The following is a 16593-nucleotide window of genomic DNA, read 5'->3' as shown; positions in this document are numbered from 1 at the left end:
ACATTTCATTTATATTAAAAAAATTTGTCTAGCCGTCTTCTTCACTATGTACAATACACAAGGTGGCAGAAAAGGAAAACAACTATACATTACAGGTTCGCAGTAATCTCAGAGTCCTCCTCAGTGCTCGGTTTTATAAATTCAGTCAATGAGAACAGTGTACTGGTTGGATCAAGCATAGCAACAAGAGGAATATTCACACCTATCTCTTGAAACAAGCGATTTTGCAATGTCATGGCTAACATCGAGTCAATTCCTAGTGCAGTGAGTGCAGTTTCATCATGAAGATCATCAGTATCCACACAACACATTTCAGTCAGGATCTGTCTAACACCGTCATCTACTGATGACTGAACATTTATCCTGGAGTCCTCAACAACCTTGTTTTTTAGCCCCTCCTCCACTAAAGCAGACAGGCGAAACTTGAGAGACACGTTTTGAGAGAGGACATGGTTCTTTAGGTTCCTGAAATTGAATTTGCAGACCACCTGCTGGGGATAGTTATCTAACAGACAGTTCTCCAGCGCTTCGTGAATCTCTGACACATCCATGCATGATCATTAGCCCTTTTGTTTCCAAAAACTTTTGAAAATTGTCTTTGTCCAGTAGTAGGCCTAGATTAAGGGGTCCCCAATTGATCGACTGTCCTGCAAGTCCAATATTGCGTCGGAAGTGGCAAAAAGCGTCCAGAAAGGAATTAGCTGCTGCATAGTTGGCTTGTGCAGCATTTCCAATGAAAGAGGAGATTGAGGAATAGCACGCAAAGTAATCGAGTGTTTGGCTGTGCAGAGTGGCAAAGTGAAGATTAAGAGCACCACAGACTTTAGGTTGTAGGACTTTTTGGAAAAGAGATCTATAGAGAGTTTCCAGTAATCCATCATGAAGAACAGCAGCACTGTGGAACACACCTCTGACTGGATAAGTGGAAAAATGTTTTCCAATCACAGTAATGGCTTCCATCACCTGCTCTGACACCGAGACATCACACTGAAGTGTGCGAATTCTTATCCCATATCTCCTCTGGAGACTGCTTATGTCCTCTTGTACCTTTTCAGATGGTGCACTCCTTGAGAGAGTGGCAATTCATCCTCCACCCCTGTGGGCAATAAACTTAACAGTTTCAAATCCCAAACCAGAAAGACCACCTGTAGCAATGTACACACCTCTCTTTGAGAACTCATATACATGAACATCTCTTTACAGGGAGGTGCAGCTATAACCATACTCCCAATGGCAGAGGGAAATCTAGGCCTAACGGTGCTAGAGACTAATGCTAAAACTGAGGACATTTACAAGAAGTAATCTAGGACCACAGGATGCAAGCAATACTCATACAGATGGTTGAGTACTTCCTCTGGAATCCTGAGACTGGTCACTGCTTCCTTGAATTCTTGTCTGCAATGAATGTCACTAAGTTGTTTGAAGTTGGGCCCATACTCAAATCCTATGTCTTTAAGAGTGTTGTAAACATCCTTTGTTTCAGTGACTGATGGACATCTCTTTAAAACAGTGTTGAGGTGAATGGTTTGCTGTTCGCTCATAGCTGGACCGCCTTCATGGCTGATTCATATGGTTGCATCCTCCTTAGATGTATCAATTGTGATTTTGAGAGGAGGGCAGTTCTTAGTTAGAACAAGCAAACTCTGGAAATTGATTGTGAGCTGAAATTACTTCAGAGTTTTTTTTGGAATAGCAGTTTCCATTATGGATGCAAAAGCCAACTCAACATACAATGCCCCAGGAGCAATGGAGATGCCATTGTTCTTGTGCTCCCAAAGGTAGGAGGTTGTAGCTGCTGACAGGTTGCACTTGATTACTTTGCCATCACGTTTACTTGGACTTATCAGTGGATGTGGACTCCGAGAGACTGTGTCATTTCCCCATCTTACATCCTCAAAGTATACCTCATTCTTTTGACATTCAAACTGATACCTTGGGAAAGCAACAAGCTCTGTTTCAAACCCTTTGTAGAACTCGTCCCACTTCACATTGATCCCAAGTTCAAACAGTTTTGATACAGCTGAGAAAATTGTCTCCTGGTCTTTACCTGGATGCACTGAAGGAAGCACTGTGGTGTCATTTCCCAGGATCTCCATGAGGTTCCTCTGCAGAGCCCGTCTTGGACCAATTTCCACAAAGACTGTGTTCCTTGTGAGGTTGGAAACTGCTTTAATTGCTTGTTCAAATGCAACAGGCTTTCGAATGTTTCTTGCCCAGTATTCACCTGTGACAAAGTCCCCTTGATGACACATCTCTCTTGTTACTGTAGAAAAAAGTTTACAATCCTTTTCATTCAGAGTTAAATGTCCAATGCTGTCTTTGATTTGGGCCAGTATAGGATCCATCATATGACTATGGTAGGCAGCGGGAACATCCAAGACATGAAGGAACAGGATTTTACCCTTGAATGTAGACTGAAGCTTCTGGTGCACATTATCAACTGCTTCTTTATCACTTGACAGCCCACATGACATAGGACTGTTCACAGTCACAATTTGCGATCTTTTGCAAAATACTGGTGCATCTAAACTTCTGGAAGTAGTTTTCAACCTCTTTGATCTTGTCCCTAAATGCAGGTTCTTCTCTCAGTAGCTGCTTACACATTCCCCTATAATTAACGCCATTCCCACAAAATACAAAAACTAACTTTAGGTCCTGCTTTGTTGGAGCTAATTTCTTGTTCATGCTAGCTTTGAGCAGTGATTTTAATTGTGACACAGATGATGCAGCGAAGACTTTCCAAAATGTGTGTATTTTGTGGCTTCTTCTGCAGGCGGCTGTATAAGCAAGAGCTTGTAGATCAACCGCCTCATCTGCTGAAATCCTCTGATACGTGTCAGCTATGCACAAATGAATAGACTGATCCGTGGCTGCAGACAGTGGAAGCAGTTTTAGAGGTTCAAGTGTGTGGCTGTCGGAGACTGTTGCTTGAACATACTCACTGATGATGGCATGGGCATTGGTGGCACCAAACCCAAAGCTGTTTAATCCAGCCATCCTTATCCTGGATCCAGAGTAAAGCCATTTTTGAGCTCTGGTGGGGATTTTAAGATTGAGAGCTTTAGCATCTATGCTTGAATTTTCTGCTGAGTAGAACACAGAGGGACAATAGTTTTGTGTTTCATCATTAACAGAATCTTTATGAGTCCTGCCACCCCTGCTGCAGATTCTGTATGTCCGATGTTACTCTTAACAGAGCCAATATACAGAGGCCCTGAGCTTGAAGGTCTTGCTTTGGCAATGATTTTTGAGATACTTCCTGCTTCAACCGGATCTCCTACTGGTGTTCCAGTCCCATGAGCTTCTACATACTGGACATTTGCTAGATAATTCTCAGAGGATTAGATCATGCGCAGTAGAGCCTCCTGCTGGGTCATGGAGGGTTTGGTGATCGGTGTGGCCGTCTTGGTTTACTGCAGTCTTGTTCACAATTCCCCAAATATGATCAAGGTCCTCAAGAGCCTGAAAAAAGACATTTGCCTTATTACAAACCATAAATGAATTTGACATCATGAATAATTTTGAAAAGTAAAATATCTACCTCTTTCAAAGGCTTCAGGAGGACTATACCACATCCCTCCCCTCTACCATAGCCATCTGCTGTGCGGCAGAATGGCTTGCTTGTGCCCTCAGGTGAGGTCATCTTTGCCTTGCTGAGGGCCACAAAGACTCGAGGTTCAAGGATGCAGCTGACCCCTCCACACAGAGCCATTTCACAGTCCCCTAAGGATGAGGTAAAACAACTTATTATTAATTATTAACAATGTGAATATCAAGAAATGAACAGAGTTAAAATAGTTTCATTACCTTGTCTAATGGTCTGACACGCAGAATGAAGGGCGACAAGAGATGAAGAACATGCACTGTCAATGGCAAATGAAGGTCCAGTCAGGTTGAAGACAAAGGAAATTCTGTTGGCAGCTACACTCATAGCTGTTCCGGTGCCATTATAGTGGGTTATTGTGCTGGGACAGTTGTTCAAAAGTGTTTCATAGTCCCTGTTCATAAGTCCTGAAATCAAACACAACACTGTATCAGTATCCTAAAGTTAAAAACAAACAAAAAAGTGAACTTGCATTAGATTTATCTAATGTATGTACCTATGTAAACCCCTGTTCTGGTCCCGCTCACTTTTTCCAAGGGTATCCCAGCATCCTCTAGAGCTCGGTATGCACACTGCAGCAACAGTTTCTGCTGAGGGTCCATGTAATCAGCTTCAGCCTCGCTGATGCCAAAGAGCTTGTGATCAAACTCATTGAATTTGGGGAAGTCGTGGCCTAATGGTTAGAGAGTCGGCCTTGTAATCCAAAGGTTGCGGGTTTGAGTCTCGGGCCGGCAGGAATTGTAGGTGGGGGGAGTGAATGTCCAGCGCTCTCTCCACCCTCAATACCACGACTGAGGTGCCCTTGAGCAAGGCACCGAACCCCCAACAGTGGTAAAATGGCTGCCCACTGCTCCGGGTGTGTGTTCATGGTGTGTGTGCACGTTGGATGGGTTAAATGCAGAGCACGAATTCCGAGTATGGGTCACCATACTTGGCTGAATGTCACTTCACTTCACTTCACTGAATCTGCAAAAAAGAAACTCTTTTACTTCATCATTTCACCTTTTTAGTAACTATAAACCTCAAATGCATCATCATGAACTTACCCATCAATGAGACCAGCTTTGGTCGTCTGTGTTTTTCCTGGTTTGCTCTCATCAGGATGAAACCACTCTGATGTGTCAAATCTGGAATCTGTTCCACACAGTTCCTTCCCTCTACAAGAACTTTCCAGAAACTATCAACACCCTCACCTGAGAAGGTAGTAGATAGTCATCTAAATGCACACACCATTGTCACAAAATAAGTAATACAGTAGTACATAACACATTTACCTCCTGGGAAGTTGCATCCGATTCCAATGATAGCAATATCCTCGTCCATTTTAGCGATTATTTTTTTCAAAGATCATTATGTCTCTTTGCAAAAAAACAAAGCACAAGCATCTCTCAGCTCTGCTGGTCTCCTCATGGTTGTGGCCAGTATTCATCAGCTCCCAGTAACATCTAGGCATTTTTATAAAGCCTTTCACAATGGAAAACCAATGGGAAATCACATTTCTTTCAACAAAGGGTCTTTAAATGTGCAATCCTTCCTCTTGTAACCAGTAATTGTGGTGGTTTGAAACAAAACTCTGTAATTACAGACTTGGGTAAAGATGCAAATGATTGCAGTTTCTCTCACTGGACACAACAAAGCTATTGTCTTAAAGCTATTGGGGTGACTCTCTAATTCATGATTGGCTTTAATTGGCTTCCATTTAGAAACATGTAACAAATGATGAGAAAAAAGGACCTGAATGTGTGTAGACCACCAATTTGAAATAAGATAACCAATGACTATCTCAGCACACCTAACATGATACCTATAATTTTCATACTGAATGGTTTACTGCTAGTCTTTCAAACTGGGCCTCTGAAAAAGATCCATGAATTTAAACCAAATTCATTTCACTGTTCATTTCAATCTCAAACAAAATCCCACCTTAACATTCTTACTTTCAGGAAACGACAAGGAAATAGGCTTTTTTTTAAAACTTTATTTATAGTCTTGCCATGTAAATTTCTGAGATAAATAGAATGACTAGAATTACACATGTAATTAACTTCAAAAGGAAGCACACTAATAATTTTTCAAGCACATATAAACAGTGCAGTCACCTGAGCCATACACACACATGCAGACAAACAAAATGTGTCAGAGGATGGGGCAAGAAGCTTTTAGCAACCCCTGGAAGAGTATATTCAAATAAATAACTCAATGAATAAAATCAGGGGCTTGTAAGGTTCATTGGAAAAATTTGGCAAAAATCTACAGTACTCTTGAGTCAATTGTTCAGATACGCTTTTACAGATATATTTATTCTGTATATGTAGATGTTAAAATAATACTGACATTATGAAGTCCCATTCGTAATTGGTTTGTGGTTTAGGGCTGCATGGAAAAAGTGAACAATCTATACTACTATGGTTACTGATAATGGGACAACCTGGTTTGCCATTTGCTTTCAAGTAAAATGCACCATTTATGAGCTTCCTGTTTTTATCCATTCCATAAAATGACTTATAAACAAGTGCTTCCATCTGGTGACCGGGTAACAAATAATAGGATGAATAAATATATAATGAACATCATCCACTTCCTGTTATAGCTTCTTAAAACTAAGCAAAGAATTTACATTATTTCATTTGTAGCCATTACCTATTGGTTCAATGCTCTGGCATATGTACTTTTGGCATCAATTTACCTTCTCAAATTAATAGCAAATATATCTGAATTTTTGTTAGCTTAGTGTTTGAAAGCCAACATGTTGCCTGAAAAATGAAAAAAAATATTAAGAGAGAAGGCTAGAAAGTCATTCAAAAGCCTTTCTTCTTACAAACTTTCTTCTTACAAACAAATATTTACAAGTAAAGTAAGATTGTGCCTTGAAATGTCTCAAATGTGCCTTGAAATGACTTCATCATCTGGGATCCAGTGACTTTCCCTCCAGGATTATCTGGATTTCCTTTGCATCTAGAGTCTCGTAAGTTAGCAGGGCATCGGCCAGCAGCTTGTGTTCTTTGCTGTAGGTCTTAAGTAAGTTCTTTGCCCTTTCATAAGAGTTCTGAAAAAGACAATTAGAAGATGAATTTATACAATCATCAGTCAATCACTTACAAACAAAAACTAAACACTTACCTGCAACAGCACCCTGACTTCCTGTTCTACAGCAGCCTGGGTCTCCGGGCTGTGGTTCGTCAGGTCACTGTAGGTCATGACCCCCAGCTGCTCAAAGCACAGAGAGGTGAGTGAACTGCAGTTACAGGCACAACAGTAATGCACAAAGGCACATACGTTTCTGATTACGACAGGATCCTGACATTAGAGACGGGCGGATGTGAGTGTAGTTTAGACCCTGCATGTGTGCTGCTAATTTCTGGACGTGGAGTATGAATTGAGAGCCGGGGAAGGGATTAGGATGAAACACAGATTTAAGTCTGGAATGTGAGCGCTTACACATCCCTAATGGCTTTGAGCACGTGGAAGGACTCAAAATTTGCTTCATTTCTTTTGGAATATATTAAATATTTTCACTTAAAGTATGATCTAAGTCAAATCCCTTTGACCTACAATATTAACTTGAAGTACCACCTGAGATTTTAAGTTAATATTTCAAGTAATTTACCAACACATTTGCATTTTCATGGTTCTTTGATGTCTGATAAAATTTGTAAAAAAAAACATGAATTTTTACCTTGTCACTCATTCCAAACCGTGTCACCATCATCTGTGCTATTTTAGTGGCTCCATCAAAATCACTGGATGCACCTGTAGGAGGAACAAATAAAACATCATAATGTTGATATTTCCACAAATTCAAAGTAGCAGTGATCAGTAGCAGTGATCAGTTAGGGACACCTCTCACCTGTTGTGATGTGATCATTTCCAAACACCAGTTCCTCAGCAACCCTGCCTCCCATGCTGATGTCCATCTGAGCCAGAAGCTGGGCCCGTGTCTCACTCCAGCGATCATTCTCTGGCAGCAAGGATACCTGAGAGAGACCAGAGGAACAGAGGAGGTGGCACAATGGGTTTATGATGTATAACCCTGGAGAGCAAAAGCTTTAAGTTCATGCAGGGCTGGTGCAAATACAGTCAAATTAAAAAAAAAAAATTTTGTGAAATAAACCATGTAGATCTCAAGGCAGGCGAGCTAAGAGTTCAAAAGTTGTTTTTCTAAATGTGAAAATGTCATTCAAAATCTATCGAAACACAAAACTGTTAAAGAATAATATTTTCCTTTTTAGAAACCCATAAATCAGGGTGATTTCAATTTGTCCAAATTCTCAGTTAGGTACCATACTACCCATAATCCAGCAGCAAAAAACTTTTTTTTCCTTCAAAGGAAATATTGCCCTGTATGTTTGAATCAAGACTTGTGGCTAGGAATGCATTAATATTAAAAATCATTAATATTATAATAATGCATTAATATTACAGATATCAAAATTCTATAGTATTTTGTTTAAATACATTTAAAATAAAATAATTTTTATATTCTTGTAACTTTTAATAATCTAATAAAATAACTTCTGATGTAAGTAATATAAATAATAATATAATTCAAAGCATCACAGCATGATATTGTATTGTATGAAAAATTGATAATTACTAGAGATTTAATAAAGGTTAGATTTAACAGTGTTAATAAATTATTTTATTATAAATTATTTAAAATGATTTTAAGTGACCATTATATCATGGCAAATGGAATCTAAATGTAACATTAATCTATACTAATAAATGAACAAAAAACCTCTAGTATCGACTGTAAGGTCCACAAATTTGGTCCAAGAACGGCATCCAAGCATGCACGGGCATCTTTGAGACCTTCCCTTTTGTCCATTTGTTTCTTCTTAAATCCCCTCACCCATCCTTCCTTCTACTCAGTCAGCTCAAAATGGTCAATAGAATGTAATGTTAAATTAATGCAAGTGATATTCACAGTCATATTTGGTGTCATTTGAATTGTCTCAGGGTGACTGGTACAATGGTCTCATTTTTATAAGAAGTAAACTAAAAGGTAATACAGATCTTAAGAGTTTAGAGATATTAATAGGATGGGTGAGGGGATTTAAGAAGAAACAAATGGACAAAAGGGAAGGTCTCAAAGATGCCCGTGCATGTTTGTATTGTCTGTTTCTCAGGAGATCAAAGTATCTGAGGTTCTTTCATCCTTACACCGCTAATGAACTACATTGTAACAATATTTCACGCATCCAGATTTAGACATTTTTATTAGTCAATCTGGGAAAAGTGCTTAATGGAACATACTGGAACATTAAGACCAGCTACTCACATGACCAAGTGAAGGGCCACGTGGCATGATGGTAGCTTTGTTGATGGGCATTGCGTCTTTGGTGTAATAAGCCACTATAGCGTGTCCAGACTCATGATAGGCTGTGATCATCTTATTTCTCTTGTCAATCTCCACACTCCGGCGCTCTGGGCCTGGAGAGACAGAGAAGAGAATGTCAGGAAAGAATCTCTTGATCAAAGCATTAATCCCCATCACATGTTGCAGAGACTAAGCTGTACGTCCCTACTGGCCTCACCCATCAGGATCTTATCCTTCGCAAACTCCAGCTCCTTCATGGTCACCAGGTCTTTCCCATCGGCTGCTGCTTTCAGCGCTGCCTGGTTCACCAGGTTCTCCAGTTCGGCTCCAGAGAAACCCACTGTTCCCCTAGCAATGATCTCTGCATCAACAGCTACAAAACACACACAAACAGATGACTTTATTGGACTGTCCTAACAAAATTCTTTTAAAACATATTCTTTTTTTTCTTAATAATTCTTACCAGAATCCACTTTAATTTTTTTCAAATACCACTCCAGGATTTCTGTGCGTCCCTTCACATCTGGTCTTGGGACCGTGACCTGCATGTCAAACCGGCCTGGTCTCACCAGAGCACTGAAATACACATTATCATAAGAAGTAATAGTAGTTTATATATTTAGTTTATCACAAATATTGCATGACTTGACAGTAAAATATTAACTAGACAGTTTCAGATACAATGTGTCCTATCAGAGAAATACATGTCTAGATGGAAACAGTTCAAAACCAGTAGAATCTACCTGCTATAAGTTTCATATTAAAGCTAGAGTCAAATATTCTTAGTTAAAGATGAATACCAATGGGATTTGTGGTTGTTGCTTTAATGCCTTTAAAGTATTTCTGCATATGTGAGCTGCTCTGTGCAAATTATGGAAACCGCTTATGAGTCTATAAGCCTAAGCCTAGAGTTTGCATTAAATTATTAATATGCCTGCATGTAAAAACACTGAAATACAGGGATAGTTAACCAAAAATAAAAATTCTGTCATATAAAATGTTCACCATATAAAGTGATTTATATGGATTCATTTTACCATAAGTTTTGGTTACCCGACTTCCAACTGAGGGAGCGAAATTTCTCAGGTTTCATAAATATCTCAATTTGACTTTCAAAGAAGTCTTAAGAATATGGACATGATGGTGAGTAAATGCTGAATTTTCATTTTTGAGTGAACTATCCCTTTAACGGTGGCTGTAGAAACCTACTTGTCCAAAGCTTCAGCAAAGTTGGTAGCTCCAATCACAATGACTCCTTCATTGGGTTTAAACCTGAAATCATCAAAATACTAAAATCTGACCGGTGTAATTTCTTTCAAAATGAAGAAGTGATATGTATTAAAAAGTGACTGACTTACCCATCCATCTCAGCGAGCAGCTGGTTGATGGTTTGTCGCGAGTATGGGTGCATGGGAGACTCGATTCTCTTCCCTCCTACACTGTCCAGTTCGTCAATAAATATTACACATGGTGCACTAACTTTGGCTTCCTCTGTTAGGAAAAACAGTAAAGGAGCAATTTTATTAACAGCAGAAGCATTATGGGCAATACATGACTATGTTTTTCTTTAAAAGTCTTACTGAAAAGGTTTCTGATGCGACTCGCGCCGACTCCCACAAACATTTCGTCAAACTCTGACCCGGAGGCGTAGTAAAAGGGCACGTCTGCTTCACCTGCTACAGCTCTAGCCAACAGGGTTTTTCCTGTTCCTGGAGGCCCCACAAGCAAGATACCTAAAATACACATCCAGTTTAGATATGTTACACAAACGAAAAACAAACAAAAAAATTCCATAATTAAATGAAGTAAAGAGTTTCACCTTTGGGAAGTTTACCACCGAGTACAGTGAATTTCTGGGGGTTTCGCAAAAATTCTACAACATCCTGAAGTTCGTTTTTGGCCTCCTCTACACCTTTCACATGTTCAAAGGTGACATTCTTCATCTGAATGGGGTCCACGGCTGAATCCAGACCAGAGGTGGTGCGGAAACGGACTATATAGTTAAATAGATCAAATAAAGACTTTATCATATTGCATTAGAATCATCTGCTCAGAACACAAAGAGTCAAAAAAACAACCAATAATTTCAATAAAGCTGCAGAAGAAAAACAGCTACAGTCAAATGCATGCTTTAATTCAACATATTTAATACAAGCAAATATAAGGAAAGAATAAAATGGGAAACAAACCAGTGTCAGAAAACGACCCTTTACCCGAGAAGAGAGGGCTTCTGGAAACACCATACAGACCCACCAGTAGAAGGACAAAAATAATCAGACGTGTCCTCTTTACAGAATCTGTTAGAAACAGCAGTATTAAGAACGGAATTCCTGCAGCAAACACGTATTTTCCTATTTAACTAATGTTAGATAAGATGCTTTAAAAAGCCCTAAAAGCATTACCTTGAGTCCTCCATGTCAAAGCCTGAGCTTTCATGAAGCCCTCTGTGAAGCCCGTCTTGAAAGCGTCCTGGTGAGATTCTGGCAAGTTATTCTGTTTCAGTAACTGTTCAAGATTCCCCATGTCTCGCTTTTCCTTCATAAGGAGGCCCTGAAGAGGATAGACAAAAGGATTCAGAAAATAGAGATACAAATAAAAGGCAAAGGAAAAATACAAAAAAAAAACAGGTTAAGAACATTCAGATTTGCCTTAACTATTATTTCCTCAGTGTCATTTAAGATTACTAACCTTCATAAAGGGTGGCGTGTAATTCTCTGCATCTACTGGACCTACAAAACCAGACTGCTGATGCCTAGTCTTGGACCTCCATGTCTTGAAACCTCGGTTTTGGACCCATACTAAGCATAAATACAAAAAGACACACATAAAAATAAACCCACAACTTCATTTATAGTTATAATGTAACAGCAAGTAACCGAGTAAAAGCCCAGTTCACAAAAAAATGATAACCATAACAATAACTACATTAGCATCCACACCAACGGAGAATAATGTTTCGTTTAACATAAGTGAGCATTGCAGTTTTGTCATCTGTTTCTTTAAATATTCAAGCTCTTTAAAGCAGGATGGATTGTTTTCATTGTTCACCAGCAAGAAAAAAATAATATTCTAAAATTATTTCAACAAACACAACGTTTATCTATGTTGTTTTTATTATAGTTGTGGTGTGAACTTCACTATTCCCATAGAATTATAACAATTATTAAAACTTCAAGTTATAAAGTTAATGTCCTTTATGTGAATGCCGCTTTAACTTTTGGTCACTTGGAGGTAAAGATTACATTGCAGATGATGCAGATCTACGCAGGCTGCCTGGACGGGGCTGGAACTTTGCCTGCGAAACACCGGAGAGCCAAAGAGTCCCATGTGTTTGTGAGAGAACCCTATGTTAACAAGAACACATACAATTTAATTTATAGCAATCACTTTGATGAGAAAACAATGGGCCATTAGTGTCTGAATGACAAGAAAAAAAACTTTTTAAAACTGAAAAGCTGTTGGGAATCTTGTTTGTGCATAAAACTGAATATTTCAACATCCTAATAAATATGTTACGTATTTATCTACTTGTGATCTAGCTTGCATAAAGTATTCAAGTACAGCCGGTTTGAAATGGTACGGTGTCATTCCCTGTGAAGATGAACCAGCCTATATTTAATTTCTCAACAGCACAATGTTGATAAAGAAAGATTTCATGTGATTGCATAAACAAGTTCCGTAAGGAAATAAAGCCACCAACATTTCATAGAGACAAATATACTTCAAAACACGACATCACCTCATGTTGTGGGTAACCTCACCATATTTGTTTTGGCAGAAGGAGGGGGCAGAAATGTGAGACGTTCTCCATGCTGTTGAGTTTTGAGCAGCGCTGGAGATGGATTTCTCCTCTGGATCTATAGAAGGCAGCAGGTGCTCCAGAACATCATGTACATGACTGATCCTCAGCTCTGACAGACCCAGGTCCTTAAAGTTTACTTTAGGCTGTGAAAACAGGCCAGTTAGCATTTCTAGTGCTGTATTTTAATTTAGTATTATTTTGAATATTTTTATAATTTCCATTTGAATTTTCATACGTTTTTTACATATATTTTATATATCAATATAGTTTTTATTATTTTATGTTTTAGTTATTTTAGGACATCAGGTTAAACTAAATAAATATAAGAAATGTTGCACTGGCAACTAGCTCCAATAAAGTACTTTTTTTTTTCGTTTATATATATATTTTTTCAAGTTATAAGACTTGTTTGCTTTTAGTTAACTATAATAACCTAATGTAAACAAGAACTCTAACATGCACATGATATAAAGCAGTGTGTGCTGTTGTCGTGACTGTCGTACCTCACTGAGAAGTGGATCATGTTCAGATGAAAGGTCTCTCTGGAGACTCTGCCCTGATGTGGTTACGGCCGACTTGGCTGAACTCTTCAGGTACTGGACCACATTGATCAGATGGGTCAAAGGCACGGTTCCCTAAAAAAAGAAAACATTTTGGTCACCTTGCATAACCTAGTGTGGAAAATACTGGTTAGCAAATAAAAGAATAAAACTGCAATAGATTGCCAGTCCTTAAATGATCATATGATATAAGCTCTCTATATGATTGTTAATAGAGTATGTTGATCTATAGGTCAGTTATGTCACTCCTGACACATTCACACTCAACTATCTCTATTAAACAGCTGTTGTTGTTGTCTAACAGCCAGAAGGTACTTGTACATGTCATCATAAAACACAAAATTAACTAAAAATACTTCAATGCAATGTAGAACACCAGTAACTTATAGTAAATTATATGTTCAACCAACAATGAAGAAAAACTAAGAAGAATCTCAACAGATGAAGTGAAGATGATGTAATCAGTTTAAAGAGTGACTGCAGCCAGAAATAGGATGTTGTTAAAATAAACTTTTAACAGTAAACGATATTACTGTTTTAATATCTATTTAAATCAGTTAGTTTGTCATTAAGAGTCAAGTTTCTCATTCTCGGTCATTATTACTCGCTAAAGCCACTCATTTATTTACAAAAACGCCTTTGAAAATAACAATTAAATGTCCTCATACCTGCGACTGAAAGGTTGTAGGAAGAGAAAACATATTTTGTTAAGATTTTCGATGAGAGGCTTTCTCTAGCGCTGCTCTGTGCTCTTCTGTTCTTAGGTTAATCTCACCGGTGTTATTGTTGTTAATCTCACCGGTGACTCCACCCTTTTCATTGTAAACCCGAAACACATCGTTGTTAAATTCACCGAATGAATCGCTATTACATATGTCTTCACTTCTTCGGCGGTGGTCTAAATCAACAACCGTTGCCTTTAGTGCCGCCTGCTGGACAATAACGGTAAGGCGTGAAATAAGTATTTTGTTCATTACCTTAACAATTTTTAAACTAACTATAACATAGAATCATAAAATAATCTCAAAACAAGCCAATAAAATTACAAACGTTAGAAAGATAAGAAAACGTAAATCACTTACAAAGATGGTCGTTCAGTTTTGTTCCATAGAGATTAGTTAGCTTTACTTCCGGGTTATTTAAAGACCCACACAAGAAAATAAACCATCTGCTTAAATAAAATTATGCTGTGAGAGGCATATTTTACAAAAATAAATAAAAAAATAAATAAAATAAAATAAAAAATTCCCGTGCTCCATGCGCGGAGTAAAGCAGTCAAAATAAATATAATAACATGATTAGAACAAAGTATTCACAATATCACAAATTATTTATGGTTTACATAAGGCTTTTAAAAAATACTGTCTTTTAATTTACATTTATTTTACACCTTTTATGTTTTTATTTCCCTATTTATTATGTATTACTAAAACAACAAGTAGGATATTCTTGTAAAAATCGCCTTGGATTATTCAAAACAGCAATTTAGTGTTTTAATGGGATTTGCATTTATTTATTTCACTGTTCATATTCACTGTTGACATTGTTAATAGTGTATAATAAGATAATCTTGCTTGCTTATCTACAAATATATGATTTTAAATGAAATGCAGCTGGAAATGCATTTAAAGCCTCGTGCATGAAAGCACTTCCGCTGTGTCCCACATTAGTAGGAAGTTGCATCAGGCAGATTAAAAGCAGCCGCTCTGTGGTTTCGAGGCCGTGTTATAAAATAACGACAAATCTAAGCGTCTGCAAGCGGCACTGATCGCCGAAGTCTTTCATCTGTTAAAGTAAAAGCAGTAATATCGCATGTCCAATATACAGAACCTCCAGTCCTTCGGTAAGTTGCACGCATCGTGCGCGAGATAACAAACGGAAATCATCTCGAGCGTTGTTCTGTGTGCTCATGAATGCATTAGTGCCAAAATATTGCTTAAATGCAGTAAAGGCAATGAGTAACTAACTTTTCCCTTTTTTTTAATAAAAATGCATGAGTGAAAATGTCATGGGGAGTATAATGACGCCTTTTTAGACAACCTATTTATACTCCCCTTGATTAAATATTGTTGCCTTTTGAGTTAAACGTTTAAGATTACTTTTAAAAGTTCTTGTCCAGTAATCAAAAGTGTATGTTTGTGACCAGATTTTGCCTTAGAAGTCACTTGATAGGGGGAATAAAGTGTATATTGGTGAGAAACCACAATCAGATGTTGCTCATTATTTGATCTCCTTCCCATTGTTTCTCTGTAGATCCCTTTGCTGATGCAACTAAGGGTGACGACTTGCTCCCGGCTGGGACTGAGGATAAAATCCACATAAGGATTCAGCAACGGAACGGCCGCAAAACGCTGACCACGGTGCAAGGCATCGCTGATGATTATGATAAAAAGAAACTTGTAAAAGCCTTTAAAAAGGTATTTTCTAGCTTAAGTTATTTGAAGACATTTCTCCCAAAGTGCCATTTGATGTTGAGTAATATTGCACTGTTTTATTTAACAGAAATTTGCCTGCAATGGTACGGTGATCGAGCACCCGGAGTATGGCGAGGTGATTCAGTTACAAGGAGACCAAAGGAAGAATATCTGTCAGTTTCTGATGGAGGTAAATCATATTACTAGTTGCAAGCTGTTTCTCTTTACAAAGCATGTTTGAATTGGTTAATTTGATTGGTTTAAGCAGTTACTCATTTTCATCCTCTATTTCACAGATCAACATCGTAAAGGAGGAGCAGTTGAAGGTTCACGGATTTTAAAGTGCTGGCCCCTCCAGGGCTTTCTAAAGGACTGCACCAGCATGTAGCAATCCTAGTATATTCATGGAAGGGTTTTTGTGACCATATGCTAACGACACTGACAGCAGGGTAAAACTGTTTGTTTTTAGCATTCATGATGATAATAATGACCTCAAGCGGACCACTAATTCCAGGCTGGTCTGAATTAGATACTGAATCTTTGTTGCTGATGCTTGTAAACGTTTTATGATAGATGCACTCAATTGCACGATATCTTTTTATCAAGGACAATAAAATTATGTGACTTTGCACATTTGTGACTGTTTGTCTTCTCTTCCTTAATAAAAATAAGTGTTTACCGTAGCAAAATATTTTGAGACTTAACTTTCAGGACTATCTGAACACAAGCATTGCTTATTTAAATCTAGATTGCACGAATGAATTAAATGTGTGCTTATATATTCGTTCCACGTAGTTGGTATGAAGTCACAAAGTATTACGACCGTCTTTCTGTATTGCAATAAAAATGAGCAATTCGATTAGATTCGAATAGCAACTAAACAATACTTTTAA

General features: G+C 38.1%; 2 protein-coding genes and 1 pseudogene across 4 annotated transcripts; 1 reads left to right on the top strand and 2 right to left on the bottom strand.

Moving 5' to 3' along the window:
- Nucleotides 1-72: 72 nt before the first annotated feature.
- On the bottom strand, nucleotides 73-4927 carry LOC306863676 (annotated as a pseudogene). Its single transcript, XR_013786097.1, has 9 exons — nucleotides 4879-4927; nucleotides 4651-4797; nucleotides 4101-4261; nucleotides 3808-4011; nucleotides 3542-3723; nucleotides 2510-3462; nucleotides 1672-2478; nucleotides 1336-1560; nucleotides 73-1195 (listed from the first exon to the last, which is right to left on the bottom strand). The product of XR_013786097.1 is annotated as an uncharacterized misc_RNA (transcript).
- A 636-nt stretch (nucleotides 4928-5563) lies between these two features.
- Nucleotides 5564-14412, bottom strand: LOC306863012 (ATP-dependent zinc metalloprotease YME1L1-like). Of its 2 annotated transcripts, none has more exons than XM_079406149.1 (18): nucleotides 13955-14059; nucleotides 13230-13361; nucleotides 12686-12869; nucleotides 12167-12268; nucleotides 11613-11722; nucleotides 11327-11474; nucleotides 11138-11221; nucleotides 10744-10917; nucleotides 10505-10657; nucleotides 10283-10415; nucleotides 10134-10196; nucleotides 9388-9500; nucleotides 9142-9297; nucleotides 8886-9037; nucleotides 7452-7578; nucleotides 7281-7354; nucleotides 6725-6811; nucleotides 5564-6650 (listed from the first exon to the last, which is right to left on the bottom strand). In XM_079406149.1, the coding sequence occupies exons 1-18, from the start codon at nucleotides 13985-13987 to the stop codon at nucleotides 6507-6509; spliced, it is 2169 nt and encodes a 722-aa protein (XP_079262275.1). In that variant the 5' UTR covers nucleotides 13988-14059; the 3' UTR covers nucleotides 5564-6506. The 2 variants fall into 2 exon arrangements, with proteins under 2 accessions (XP_079262275.1, XP_079262274.1); XM_079406148.1 differs by having other exon boundaries at nucleotides 5569-6650; nucleotides 11114-11221; nucleotides 13955-14412.
- Nucleotides 14413-14939: 527 nt separating this feature from the next.
- LOC306863087 (eukaryotic translation initiation factor 1b) lies at nucleotides 14940-16329 on the top strand. Its single transcript, XM_079406260.1, has 4 exons — nucleotides 14940-15129; nucleotides 15540-15703; nucleotides 15789-15890; nucleotides 15997-16329. Exons 1-4 carry the CDS (start codon nucleotides 15099-15101, stop codon nucleotides 16039-16041), a joined length of 342 nt encoding a protein of 113 aa, XP_079262386.1. The 5' UTR covers nucleotides 14940-15098; the 3' UTR covers nucleotides 16042-16329.
- Nucleotides 16330-16593: the final 264 nt, after the last annotated feature.

The sequence above is a fragment of the Barbus barbus genome (assembly GCF_936440315.1).
Source record: "Barbus barbus genome assembly, chromosome: 44".
Classification (NCBI taxonomy): Eukaryota; Metazoa; Chordata; class Actinopteri; order Cypriniformes; family Cyprinidae; genus Barbus; species Barbus barbus.
This window is presented reverse-complemented; position numbering and strand designations above follow the sequence as displayed.

What these genes read in the sequence shown, in the direction of transcription:
- LOC306863012 (XM_079406148.1), bottom strand. Translation starts at nt 13,987, where the DNA reads ATGTTTTCTCTTCCTACAACCTTTCAGTCGCAG. An exon ending in ACACGCCACCCTTTATGAAG is followed by an intron (nt 11,475 to 11,612) that starts GTTAGTAATCTT and finishes TATCCTCTTCAG; the next exon opens with GGCCTCCTTATGAAGGAAAA. An exon ending in AAAAATTAAAGTGGATTCTG is followed by an intron (nt 9,298 to 9,387) that starts GTAAGAATTATT and finishes TGTGTTTTGTAG; the next exon opens with CTGTTGATGCAGAGATCATT.
- LOC306863087 (XM_079406260.1), top strand. Translation starts at nt 15,099, where the DNA reads ATGTCCAATATACAGAACCTCCAGTCCTTCG. An exon ending in TTGTAAAAGCCTTTAAAAAG is followed by an intron (nt 15,704 to 15,788) that starts GTATTTTCTAGC and finishes TTTATTTAACAG; the next exon opens with AAATTTGCCTGCAATGGTAC. An exon ending in TCTGTCAGTTTCTGATGGAG is followed by an intron (nt 15,891 to 15,996) that starts GTAAATCATATT and finishes TCTATTTCACAG; the next exon opens with ATCAACATCGTAAAGGAGGA.